This window comes from Haliotis rubra, unplaced genomic scaffold (genome assembly GCF_003918875.1).
Source record: "Haliotis rubra isolate DU_JTF1 unplaced genomic scaffold, ASM391887v1 Scf1004, whole genome shotgun sequence".
Taxonomy (NCBI): domain Eukaryota; kingdom Metazoa; phylum Mollusca; class Gastropoda; order Lepetellida; family Haliotidae; genus Haliotis; species Haliotis rubra.
The window spans coordinates 185,507-198,326 of NW_025764898.1; the positions used below are offsets into that span (position 1 = coordinate 185,507).

General features: G+C 39.0%; 2 protein-coding genes across 3 annotated transcripts; both read right to left on the reverse strand.

The window, feature by feature from the left end:
* Positions 1–223: 223 nt before the first annotated feature.
* On the reverse strand, positions 224–3,554 carry LOC124267485 (scavenger receptor class F member 1-like). Its single transcript, XM_046702406.1, has 3 exons — positions 2,858–3,554; positions 1,362–1,476; positions 224–510 (listed from the first exon to the last, which is right to left on the reverse strand). The coding sequence occupies exons 1-3, from the start codon at positions 3,552–3,554 to the stop codon at positions 366–368; spliced, it is 957 nt and encodes a 318-aa protein (XP_046558362.1). The 3' UTR covers positions 224–365.
* Positions 3,555–6,852: 3,298 nt separating this feature from the next.
* On the reverse strand, positions 6,853–12,179 carry LOC124267509 (multiple epidermal growth factor-like domains protein 6). 2 transcript variants are annotated; one of them, XM_046702435.1, is made up of 4 exons: positions 11,307–11,359; positions 9,749–10,648; positions 9,117–9,240; positions 6,853–8,713 (listed from the first exon to the last, which is right to left on the reverse strand). In XM_046702435.1, the coding sequence occupies exons 1-4, from the start codon at positions 11,356–11,358 to the stop codon at positions 8,050–8,052; spliced, it is 1,740 nt and encodes a 579-aa protein (XP_046558391.1). In that variant the 5' UTR covers position 11,359; the 3' UTR covers positions 6,853–8,049. The 2 variants fall into 2 exon arrangements, with proteins under 2 accessions (XP_046558391.1, XP_046558398.1); XM_046702442.1 differs by lacking the exons at positions 9,117–9,240; positions 9,749–10,648; positions 11,307–11,359 and adding an exon at positions 12,062–12,179.
* Positions 12,180–12,820: the final 641 nt, after the last annotated feature.

The window sequence follows — 12,820 nt, forward strand, 5'->3', positions numbered from 1 at the left end:
GAGGAATATATCAATAAAGTAAGATATACCTCCGCGGATTTGAATGTCGACTACTCTGATTTTAAACAAAATGGTTATGCCTTTTCCAAGACGACTAAATTTCAGATTAGCATAGTGAGTTTATCTGTTCTGCACCCTTTCACTTTCCCTTGTCTCTCTCTTTCCGCACAAAGACAAACACATATTAAAAGGAAGAAGACTCAATAATAATTTACCTGTGTTTGTTAAACATTCAATAGAAATGTTACAAGAACTATTCCCTAACGTTCTGTTTGAGTCATATGACTGAAAGCTGAAAAGGATTACAAGTATGAGTATTTGACTCAGATATAACGCTGTGTTTGATGTTTGCTATGTCAATAAATTTAGAGAAAAACTATGACTGATCCCATCTCGTCTTCCTTGACTTCACTGTAGATGTGTTCCGACTGTCGGAACCTCGAAGATGAGTTGCCCCGTCTGTTTGTACCACACTGTGGATGCATGGCCGGCAACTGGGCTGTTTCTTCTCTGAAACATATTAATGGGACAACCTCAGTTCAACAACATACAACAGCAATTCCCTTATATTCTTATAACACAACCTTGTAAACAAACAAGCAAAAATAAAAAAACAATAACAGCCCTGTTTCTTCTCTAAAACAGATACACATGAAAACTTACCATAACACCCCTAAAATGTGCCCTGAATTCATAACATCTTGAACTTCACACAAGCTTTGAAGTTCATTGCAGTAAAAACAACATCTCGAACCTTGAAGGATAGCGTTGTACCTTCGAGAGATCAGGACTTAAAATACACGTAACGAGGCATCAACGTCCTAATGCATAGCACAACACCTGTATGCGATGGCAAAATAGAATGTTATTACCGGCACTACTTTACAACAACTGTGGCAAACTGGATTCAATGATGCGTTGCAGCATTCGTGAAATCCGACAGTACTTGCACAACAATGTCAAATGTTTGGGGGCAGATACTAAATATATTTGTGCTCCTCAAAACTAATAATGTAGAAAATGCCACTTCGAGATGGAGGTACATACATAGTTCTTCAGTTAGGTCGAAGTTTGGACCATGTCCAACTTTTCAGAAAGCACTGTGTATCCCGAATACGACAAAAACAGTCCCTTTGGTATATCCTTCGGGGCCGGAGCGTAGGCTCGTGACGTCAGTACATTCTAGATATGGTTGTTCGAGATAACAGGTTATACTTTATATTCAAAAGTATTTCAGAGCTCGGAATGGCTAACACTATACGTCGATTTCGTATGTTGGAAATGATATATGTTAAATATAATCTAGATCAATTGTATGTAAGATGATATTGTGCTTGACTGGATACACATGATATGCAAACCTGTTTGCTACGACTCTTTTGCAGTGAAAATATCCAACTGTTACAATGATTCCAAAGACCAAAAGCACCAACGCAGTTGACGTTCCAATTGTAGCACCGCCTATGGCATTCTGGTCTAAAAAGAAAGAGGATTAAAACAAAACAAATGTCAACAATGACATATTGTTACAAGCCATTCCATGAAAACCTAAAAACGCCAAACAACATAACATTATATAATTCTGTTCTATGCAAGTGAAGGATTCTGCGGCTTTTATGTATCATCCAAAAATGTTTCAGAATTACTTTCGTTTTGCAAGACGGTGGGGGAAAGCTTTAATGTTTCAGGAAAAAACCACTTTCTTGTTAAGTGGTATCTAAAAGAGCACATCAGCAGAAACAATGACCCAGTACAAAGAAATATAAGACATCAGCGTGAGAGATGAATCAGGCACGACACACTGGGTGACATTCATTTGGGCGCAACAAACAAAATAGTGGAGGAAATTATACATGAATGAATTACTGAAACTCGAAACCCGGTGCTCGCGAAATGAGACAATACGAAATATACGAAAAAATAAACATATTGCTTTTAAGAAAAGTAATGCAAAAAGGGAACTGTGCTTGGCATAATGTGAGGTAAATGTTGTGCTTTCGAAAATAACTACATGAACATAATCATTCGTTGACCAATGCCTTATCATACCAAAATCATTGACAATGTCAAGCAGATGACGGTATGGCTGATGTCAACGAGTTAGTGAGCTAAACATTAAAAACAGCATCGGCATTATCTCAGACATAGAGCGATTCCGTAAACAACATTTCATCATAAATAAAATTCATATTTCAAACATTAGTTATATTTCTTAAAACATGGGCACAAAGCCGCCAGCAACTCAGGGAACAAATGTTTCTATTGTCATGTGCTACAGGCCAGTGAAGAGCCTAGATAGAATATTGATCTTCAGTAACCCATGCTTGTCGTAAGAGGCGATTAACGGGATCGGGTGGTCAGGCTCGCTGAATTGGTTGACACATGTCAACCTATCACAGTTGCGTTGATCGATGTCCATGCTGTTGATCACTGGATTGTTTCTTCTAGCCTCGATTCCTCGACAGCTGAAAAAGTGCTGAGGGTGGCGTAAACCTAAACTCACTCATTCATGAGCTAAATGGTAGGATGCCAATCTTAAGCTTTGCGGGAAAATATATTTGCGAAACCTTTCCTTAGATGAGTTAGTATGGTTTGATCAATGTTCCTGAAATATCACGGCGGGGGACATTAGAAATGAGAATCGAACAAAAGGCTTTGACGTGACGAGTGAAAGCTTTAACCACTAGGCTACCACATGGTTCTACATTTCCTTAAATATCCTTCGCTCTTTACAATACAAAGGAAGTGTTCTTATCAGTACAGTTTGCACACAAATGACGTCTTATGACGTCTAGTACATTAATCCCGGAGTAGATATGTCTAACTCTTTTCTTAATTCATCATAGTAAACATTTACCTTCAGCGCATTTCCCAGTACTAGCATCACAGGCACCTCCCGGACAGTCTGTACAGGATAGTTGACAGAACTGTCCATACTGTCCCCGGATACAACCACTGACACAAGACCCGCTCTCTGGGTGACACGTGTGATTGTAACAGGTCTTAGAACAAGGCTTGCAGTCTTCTCCAAAGTAGCCAGGTGAGCATCCTTCAACACAAACACCTGTTTCATTACAACCCAAACAGTTTGAGTTACACTGAACCTGCGAGGAACAGTGTGGACCAGACCAGCCATCTACACAACCGTTGATACACTCTCCACTGTATCTTTGACATTCAGAAATACACGAGTTGGAGCTGTTACTTGTCAAAGTGTTGTTGCTTGCAGGGTAAACTAGACAGTTTAGGCTGCATCTTTTGGAACACGTACTTCCATGCAATCCAGGTGCGCATGTCTGTATACAATCAGTTGTTATACAATGTTCACATGAGTATTCACAGTCCAGGCCATGATAAGGATCATGACACACATCACATCTGCCTGTTATCCTGTTACAATGTCGACATCTGGGTGAACAATCCTTGCAGTTGGTCCCATAGTATTGGTCATGACATCCAGAAACACAAGATGATGTCAGATAGCGGAACGTTCCATCACATTCTTCTGGACATTTTGTGCACTTTCCTCCGGACGAGTGCACGCGGCGTCGCATTGAGTACCATAGAAACCAGGTACACAACCGCCTGAGCAATTATAAGTACCACGCAGCGCCTGACTACATTTACTGTGTTTGCAGTTCTCACCACAAGGCAGGATGCATTTGAGGCCGAAATACCCAGGAAAGCACTCTGTAGTGCAGTATTTTGTTGTACTTGAGCAGTTCGAACATTTTTGGCCATCCAAGCAATGTTCAGCTGCAAAACATAACAACAAATACCATTTAGTATTTGGTACTGACATAGGATAAAGAAACAAATTGTATAAATATTCACCTTTGATCTTTTTAGCAACGCCTTTAAGGAACATCTTCTTCTCGAAATGATATGGAGTTATTATGTATAATTTACAAACATGAAAGTAACTACAGTAATTGAATCATAAAATCCCTCACAAAATGGTAAAAATAATGTCAAGTGCATCAGTAAATAACAGTGGAAAGACGAAGAGGGCAGTACAGTTCCTGCGAGACAACAATGGCATTGAGTAAACAAGAAATACAAACACAAATGAGAAGACATATGAAACATGAAGGTTGATAATAGGTCCTCAGTATCCGAACAACGAAAATACTAATTCTGTAGTGTGTCGTGTGACGTCGGTTTGAAATTCGATGCATTAGAAAATCCTGATTGCAGACAGTTTGGTGTCAGAAAACACTTGAGAACAGTTGCCCCACTCACGAAAGTCAACTTTTTTACATGTTACCGGGGGTTGGGGCAAACGTTACGTAACTTCACACGCCAATAGCATCTATCTTTGCTACAACAGTGAATGATGTTCAGTCGAAACACACTGTGTAATACACTCAATTTATGAGATTACTGTTTAATTTAAGCAAACTATATAAATACCTTGTATCGACAACAACGTAAGTACAACGCTTAGTATGACGTGAAGATCCATCGTTGTCCTGAAATGAATTAAAAACAAAACAGGGATTATATTATGTCTAACTTCATTATGACTTGAAATGACAATAAATTGCGAGTGACATAAACATGTGGTTGATTGGTGTTGTTCAAATATAAAACTTACCTTTCCACGGAGATACGCCTTTGCCGTCTGATCAGCAGTGAGATGAACTGACTAACGAAACAAGTTTCTGATGTATTTATCAGCACTGAGCTGTCACTCTGAACGATGGTCGCTGTTTCAATGAGGTTTCGACTTCCTTTGGGCATGATCGAAACATACCGTCCGTGTGTGAAACATGAATTTTATATGCAAAGTTGGTGTAATGATGTTAATATCACGGGCATGTTTTCGCATTGAAGCTTTAACAGATCCCACACTCCATATTGCACTGTATAATGCAAACGCTAGATATCTCACCTGATTATTTGCCAAAAACTAATTCCATTGAAAATGTTTAAAATGTTTTGTGTACTGTAATCATATGATGGCTATGTGTAGCCCAGTAAGCTGTATGCAGGGTTTCAGATTCCTTTCGTTCAGTGGACATGACAGAAACATCTGGTTGGTAGTTCGATAGATTATTGGTCAACTTTTATTTTCACCATACTTGTAATATTGAGTATTACTGCAGTAGAAAATCTGCATGAATTCGGATTTTCATTTTACATCTTACTGTCGTCTATTACTTACAGACCAAATAACTTTTGGAAATAACTCTCATTGTCTATTGGTGTTTCCTTTACTTCAGTCCCAGCCAGCTGCCATCCAAAGTCTGGCTGCCCTGCGTGAACATTTTGTAGTTATAACGACTGACAATGCCTCAAATAACCATTGTATGTAAACAGTATTACAGTAATTGTTTGATCAAAGAGGTTGGTATACGTGACATATCAAACAATGCCACATATGAGGTCAGTATGTTAACTGTTGAAGAAATCTGCCAACACCATTCAGCGGTGCTATTGACTCTAAAACATGAAGATAAAACATTCCTGCTTTGTACTGGATATTAAATCTACATTGTGATTTTTCAACTTTGTATACCTCTGATCCATATGACAAACATAAGGACAAACTTTATTCCTAGATCCAAGGGTCATTTATAAATAAACTTGGTTAACACAAAACTTAATTCCTTGATCCATGGGTCATTTATAAACACAGATACACTTACATGCCCATCTTCAGAGGTTCAGAACAACTTATCAAAAATCAAAGCAAATATGTACAAACAATATGCAAAACGCTAAACTTTATAATTGATAACTTCTGAGTACAATTTGGGGGTAAAACATTTCGACAAGATGTAGGCATCCACATGGGCACCAACTGTGCTCTCCTCCTTGTGGGTCTGTTTCTTCATGCATATGAATCAGAATTTCTGCTTGGGTTGGCAAAATGAAAACAAGGTAATTGGGCCAAGAAGTTTAACTTGAGCTTCAGGTATATCGATGATCTAAAACCGTTCAATAACCATCAAATAGCCCTTCCACTGATTTACCAATCTAAACGTGAGACGGCCTCAACTGTTTCACTTGCATAAAGATTCAGAGTGACATCTCTCCCCAATGCTCATGCTGTTGATCACTGGATTGTCTGGTCCAGACTCGATTATTTACAGACCGCTGCCATATAGCTGGAATATTGCTGAGTGCGGTGTAAAACTAAACTTACTCACTCACTGTCCCCAATATTGTATAAAAGGGATGATTTCAACTTTCCTATAGTGAACTTCCCTTTCATGTGGAACAATATTCCAACAGCCCACGTCGACAGGCTCTTCACATTTACACATAGTCGATAGAGTCCTATGATTTATGGCCAGAGGTCATCTACACTGCTGATGAATAGCCAATGGGAGACTGGTTTTCAGTATGTTTCCTCATTTCCGCTGAGGCTTTTAAAACTTGGGAATAATTCTGCAAATTTTAAAGAATCTCAGCACAATGTGCATGTACAGAATGGGAAAATGTCCCAAGGAAAAATCGATCTCCTGTTGATACAGTTTTCTGTTTTCTATCAATTCCCAGAATTTACCGCCAGACACCATCCATCGTCTCATCGATGTCATCATGGCAATCTTGGGTGTGTTGGTGATGACATTAATCGTTCCAGGGATTCCATGTAGTGAAAAAAGAAAAGGACCCGTACCTTCTTCGTGGGACTCAATGAAGCCGTGATCATGTAGACTGTAAATGTATTGACAGATATATATCCTTTGAGACATGTACAATTTCATTGCTGCTGTACGTTTTCACATACATTTACAGTAATCAGTTCAATCGAACGTAGAAAACAAAGTTAAGTCTTTTTAGCATTATTAAATCTGTCTTTATTTAGAAAGCAGCTTTCTGATAATACTCAATAGCAGTAGCATACAGCTTGATACGACGTTAACAAATTGATTTCAAAAGTGAATAGTCATCTCTTATGAAATCGTTTCTCTTTGAACAAAATATATACAAATTAGAATGAAGTCACAATATTATTGTTAGAGCATCTTGAAACAAAGAATATTTCAGGTATTACAGGCAAACAGACAAAGACTTGTGTGTGGCTATCGTATTACAAAAACTAACTCAGTTGAAATGGTGTTAGTCCTATGGTTCAGAGTTTGCAGGAGTGATTATTTTTTTTTATTCATCAAACATTCTCACATGCTCATGTTTGATGGTGGCTAATAAAAGTGCGAAATGGTTATTCTGTGGGGATGTAGTTGCATTGGACCTTACGTGTGCAGTCAAGCTTATGACATTTAATGACATTCCATGACATATGCTTTGGTCAAATGTGAATTTGAAGTTGTTTTTCTTTGTTATTTTACAAATCCTACCTGAAAATAAGCGGAATCGATCAGAACAAACATAGGAAATATATTTTGAGCAACAGAAACCTTACTATTTGACAAATGTGCACACGAATTTATACCAGAAATATTTTTAAGAAAGCATCCAATGCTTAAGCTGTGATCTCTGGGCCTCAAAGTTAGTTCGGGAAATCGCTTGACTATGGTCATAATAAAAAATGAAGTCAACAAGAACTATTTACATCTACAAAGACATCACTGACGTAAACAAAGACGATATACACATGAAGGAAATAGCTTCAGACGGCAACGTGAAACTAAAACAACAAAGTAAATGTGACACAGATAGTAAAGGGTGTCTACCTCCTTTAGTCCAAATCCCTCTACTATTGAACCAAGCTCATTTGGCTTATCTCACGGATAACCATTAAGTAGTGGTGAGGGATACAGGTATAGCAGATCACGCTTACCCTTTCCGCGAACACCTTGGTGTCGTCAATGATTTTAAATGATCTGTTCACACAATTGTCACATTAATTTGCTTTTTACAAATAATAAAGCCTGTTATCCATTTGATTCATTTTTCTGATATCATATTAATGACGAACTTCTTGAATTGAAAAAAAGTATCTTGTTGAAGTCATTCAAAACAAATTAGAAATTTGTGAGGTCACGAAGAAAAACAGTAGAACACACCAACACAAAACTTAAAAGTACATCATATCGTACTTTCAAGTTTTGTGTTGGTGTGTTCTACTGTCAAACTCTAGGTTTTATCTACAGTTGGTGAAATATATCTGACAACGGTTTCTGGATCATCGATAAAAATGTCCCTCACTAAGGGAGTGTATGACTGGGAAGCACTTGCTGAGCTGCTTGATGTATCACCACAATGGTCTTTGGTGTTAAGTGCCCCTGGAATGTTGTTCGTCACAAGAGGAAGTGCGGGATCACTATTAGTGTTGACTTCGACGTCAGGTGGTCCAGAAAAAGAATCCGCGAAAACAGGTCTTTGCTGCTGACCATGCGACTGAGCCACTTCCTCGTAATCTTCCTCCACTGCCGGTCCTTGGTGCTGCCCATGCCGCTGCGATACTCCATTGTAATCTTCCTCCACTGCCGATCCTTGGTGCTGCCCATACTGCTGCGATACCTCATCGTAATCTTCCTCTACTGCCGGTCCTTGGTGCTGCCCATACTGCTGCGATACGTCATCGTAATCTTCTTCCACTGCCGGTCCTGGGTGCTGCCCATGCCGCTGCGATACTCCATCATAATCTTCTGACTCTGCCCGCTCTTGTTGCTCATCTTGCGGGTGAGATACTTCGTCGTAATCGTCTATTTTCCAGTATCGATGCATTGCATAGTACTCTGATGTTTCCACTGGCCTTGATATCTCAGTATGTGTCGACTCATCTCCTTGATTGTCCCTGGAAATGTACGCAAGAGTTATATAATATCAAAGTCCCACCTCCGTCCACTTCTACACGTTACCTGTGATCAGTAAGCCTGAGTTACATTGATTCTGTTAGTGTGTAATATTGCGTTCATGTTTCGCTTTCATCTGTTGCAAAATGCTCAGTTAGTCAACAAGTGATAACTTCAACCTAAATCAGATTGAGAGATAATTTCAACATATTGAAAGTAAACTGGTCGGAATTGATCATATCAATAGACTTGATAGGCTGATAGAGTCATCTCAGCAGTCGTCATGACAAATTAACTCTATTTGTACTAGTTGTACACAACAGCAACTTTCAACGATTAGTCACGTGACAAATAATGTTCAGTATACTTAACACTTTTTTGCAAAATAGAGATTAAAACACCAACCTTTCTGTTGAGGATCTTTGGCAGCAACGGCGGAAAAGGAAGACACCAACTATCGCACAGATCAGAAGTATACACGATGCGAACATTCCTGTTGATACAACAGTCATGGTGCTCCAAGTGGTCTCTGAAACATACGGATTATAGTATAGCTGTAATAGCGGGTGGTTGAAGTCAAAATCATTAATACTTGGCCTACTGACGAATATGGTATGGAATTGATTATAAGTTATCCGTGAAAAAAAACCCGTGTCAATATCACTGAGTCAAAATTACAGATGGTATGGTTCTAAAAAACTTCACCATGTGATCACACTATACAAAAAAAGGCGACACAAATATTTTCGAAGACGCAAGAAATGCTAATAAAATTAAAGTCAGTATACGATTCTGACTAATGAAGAGCATGTTTCTATTATCAAATGCGACATTTTAGAAGACCTGATCCTGTAAAACAACTGTCATCAGTACAGACTGCAGTGGACAACATTTAAAGACCCTTAGCTCTCAACAACACAAAGGAGGTGTTCTTATCAGTACAGTTTGCACACAAATGACGTCTTATGACGTCTAGTACACTAATCCCGGAGTAGATATGTCTTACTCTTTCTCAACTCATCTAATTAAACATTTACCTTCAGCGCATATTCCAGTACTAGCATCACAGACACCTCCAGGACAGGTAGTACAGGACTGTTTACAGAATTGTCCATACTGTCCCCGGATACACCCACTGACACAAGACCCACTCTCTGGGTGACATGTGTTATTGTAACAGGTCTTAGAACAAGGCTTGCAGTCTTCTCCAAAGTAGCCAGGTGAGCATCCTTCAACACAAGCACCTGTTTCATTACAACCCAAACAGTTTGAGTTACACTTGACCTGAGAGGAACAGTGTGGGCCAGACCAGCCATCTACACAACCGTTGATACACTCTCCACTGTATCTTTGACATTCAGATATGCACGAGGTGGAACTGTTACTTGTCAAAGTGGTATTGCTTGCAGGGTAAACTAGACAGTTTTTGCTGCATCTTTTGGAACACGTACTTCCATACAATCCAGGTGCGCATGTCTGTATACAATCAGTTGTTGAAGAATGTTCACATGAGTATTCACAATCCAGGCCATGATATGGATCATGACACACATCACATCTGCCTGTTATCCTGTTACAATGTCGACATCTGGGTGAACAATCCTTGCAGTTGGTCCCATAGTATTGGTCATGACATCCAGAAACACAAGATGATGCCAGATGGCAGAACGTTCCATCACATTCTTGAGGACATCTTGTGCACTTTTCCTCCGGACGAGTGCACGCGGCGTCGCATTGAGTACCATAGAAACCAGGTACACAACCGCCTGAGCAATTATAAGTACCACGCAGCGCCTGATTACATTTACTGTGTTTGCAGTTCTTACCACAAGGCAGGATGCATTTGAGGCCGAAATACCCAGGAAAGCACTCTGAAGTGCAGTATGTTGTTGTACTTGTGCAGTTCGAACATTTTTGGCCATCCAAGCAATGTTCAGCTGCAAAACATAACAACAAATACCATTTAGTATTTGGTACTGACATAGGATAAAGAAACAAATTGTATAAATATTCACCTTTTCGTTTTTTTAGCAACACCTTTAAGGAACATCTTCTTCTCGAAATGATATGGAGTTATTATAATAATTTACAATCACAGAAGTAACTACAGTAATTGAATCTTAAAATCCCTCAATTAAAATGGTAAAAATAATGTTAATTTCAGCAGTAAGTACAGTAAAGAGTAGACAGACGAAGAGGGCAGTACAGTTCCTGCCAGACTACAATGGCATGATGACTATTCAGAAAACAAGAAATACAAAACACAAATGAGAAGACATATGAAACATGAAGGTTGATAATAGGTCCTCAGTATCCGAACAACGAAAATACTTATTCTAACTGACTGTAGAGTGGAACAAACTATGACGCCGGTTCGAAATTCATTGCATTAGTTTGGTGTCAGTAAACGCTTGAGAACAGTTGCCCCACTCACGAAAGTCAACTTTTTTACACATTACCGGGGGCTGGGACAAACCAAACGTAACTTCACACGCCAATAGCATCTATCTTTGCTACAACAATGAATGCTGTTCAGTCGAAACACACTGTGTAAAGAATGATATTACTGCTTATAACGTCAACAACAAAAATTACCGTGTGTCGACAACAACGTAAGCACAACGCTTAGTATGACGTGAATGTTCATCGCTGTCCTGAAATGAACATAAAAAGAGGGATTATATTATGTCTAACCTCATTGTGATTTAAATTAACAATACGTTGCGAGTGACATAAACATGTGGTTGATTGGTGTTGTTCAAATAAAAAACTTACCTTCCACGGAGATACGACTTTGCTGCCTGATCAGCAGTGAAATGAACTGACTAACGAAACAGGTTTCTGATGTATTTATCAACACTGAGCTGTCACTCTGAACGATGGTCGCTGTTTCAATGAGGTTTCAACTTCCTTTGGCCATGATATAAACATACAGTCCGTGTGTGAAACATTAATATCAAAGTCCCAACTCTGTCTACTTCTACACGGTACCTGTGATTAGTGAGCCTGAGTTCTGAGTTACATTGATTCTGTTAAGTTGGTGTGTAAAATTACGTTTATATTTCGCTTTCATCTATTGCAAAACGCTGAGATAGTCCACAAGTCATAACTTCAACCTGAATCAGATTGACAGATAATTTCCACATATTTGTACGTAAACTGTTTGGAATTGATCATATCGATAGACTTGATAGGCTGATAGAGTCATCTCAGAAGTCGCCTGACAATTTTGTACTAGTTGTACATAAACATGACATTAACCTAAAAGCGACTTTCAACGATTAGTGACGTGACAAAAAGTGTTGAGTATACTTAACAGTTACTTGTAAAATAGAGATTAAAACACCAACCTTTCTGTTGAGGATCTTTTGCGGCAACGACGGAAAAGGAAGACACCCACTATCGCACCAATCAGAAGTATACACGATGCAAACATTCCTGTTGATATCACAGTCAAAGTGCTCCAGGTGGTCTCTAAAGCAAAGCATTGATATAACTTATTCACGAAATATACAACAATAACATGAATCTTCTGAACGACTGTTACATATCTACCTGTTTTTGTTATCAAATGCGAGTTTTTCAAAGACATTGCCCTTAAAACTACTGTGTTTGGCCGCTCTTGTGAAACACGGATTACGTGTAGAATGGTATCACTATCAGAATTCCCGTCCGACTATGGTTATGGGAACCTTTTGCCGTCAAACATACAGTACAGTCGGTATGTCTGCTGTCTACCATTATGAAATAGTTTGTTTTAATTATTCAAATTGCATTATATTTCCCTGCATGTTTTTCATCAGTACAGTTTGAAGCTGGCAACATTTTGCACAGAAGAGCTTCCCCACAAATAACGTCTTATGACGTCATGTACATTAATCCCAGAATAGATATGTCTAACTCTTCCTTAATTCATCAAGTAAATATTTACCTTTATCACATATTCCAGTGCTAGCATCACAGGCACCATCCAGACAGTTTGTACAGGAGAGTTTACAGAATTGTCCATACTGTCCCCGGTACACCCACTGACACAAGACCCGCTCTCAGGGTGACATGTGTGATTGTAACAGGTCTTAGAACAAGGCTTGCAGTCCTCACCAAAGTAA

What these genes read in the sequence shown, in the direction of transcription:
- LOC124267485 (XM_046702406.1), bottom strand. Translation starts at nt 3,554, where the DNA reads ATGCGACGCCGCGTGCACTCGTCCGGAGGAAAGTGCACAAAATGTCCA. An exon ending in TACTGGGAAATGCGCTGAAG is followed by an intron (nt 1,477 to 2,857) that starts GTAAATGTTTAC and finishes CTTTCTTTTTAG; the next exon opens with ACCAGAATGCCATAGGCGGT. An exon ending in AAAAGAGTCGTAGCAAACAG is followed by an intron (nt 511 to 1,361) that starts GTTTGCATATCA and finishes AATATGTTTCAG; the next exon opens with AGAAGAAACAGCCCAGTTGC.
- LOC124267509 (XM_046702435.1), bottom strand. Translation starts at nt 11,358, where the DNA reads ATGAACATTCACGTCATACTAAGCGTTGTGCTTACGTTGTTGTCGACA. An exon ending in TACTGGAATATGCGCTGAAG is followed by an intron (nt 9,241 to 9,748) that starts GTAAATGTTTAA and finishes CGTATGTTTCAG; the next exon opens with AGACCACTTGGAGCACCATG. An exon ending in CAAAGATCCTCAACAGAAAG is followed by an intron (nt 8,714 to 9,116) that starts GTTGGTGTTTTA and finishes GTACATTTCCAG; the next exon opens with GGACAATCAAGGAGATGAGT.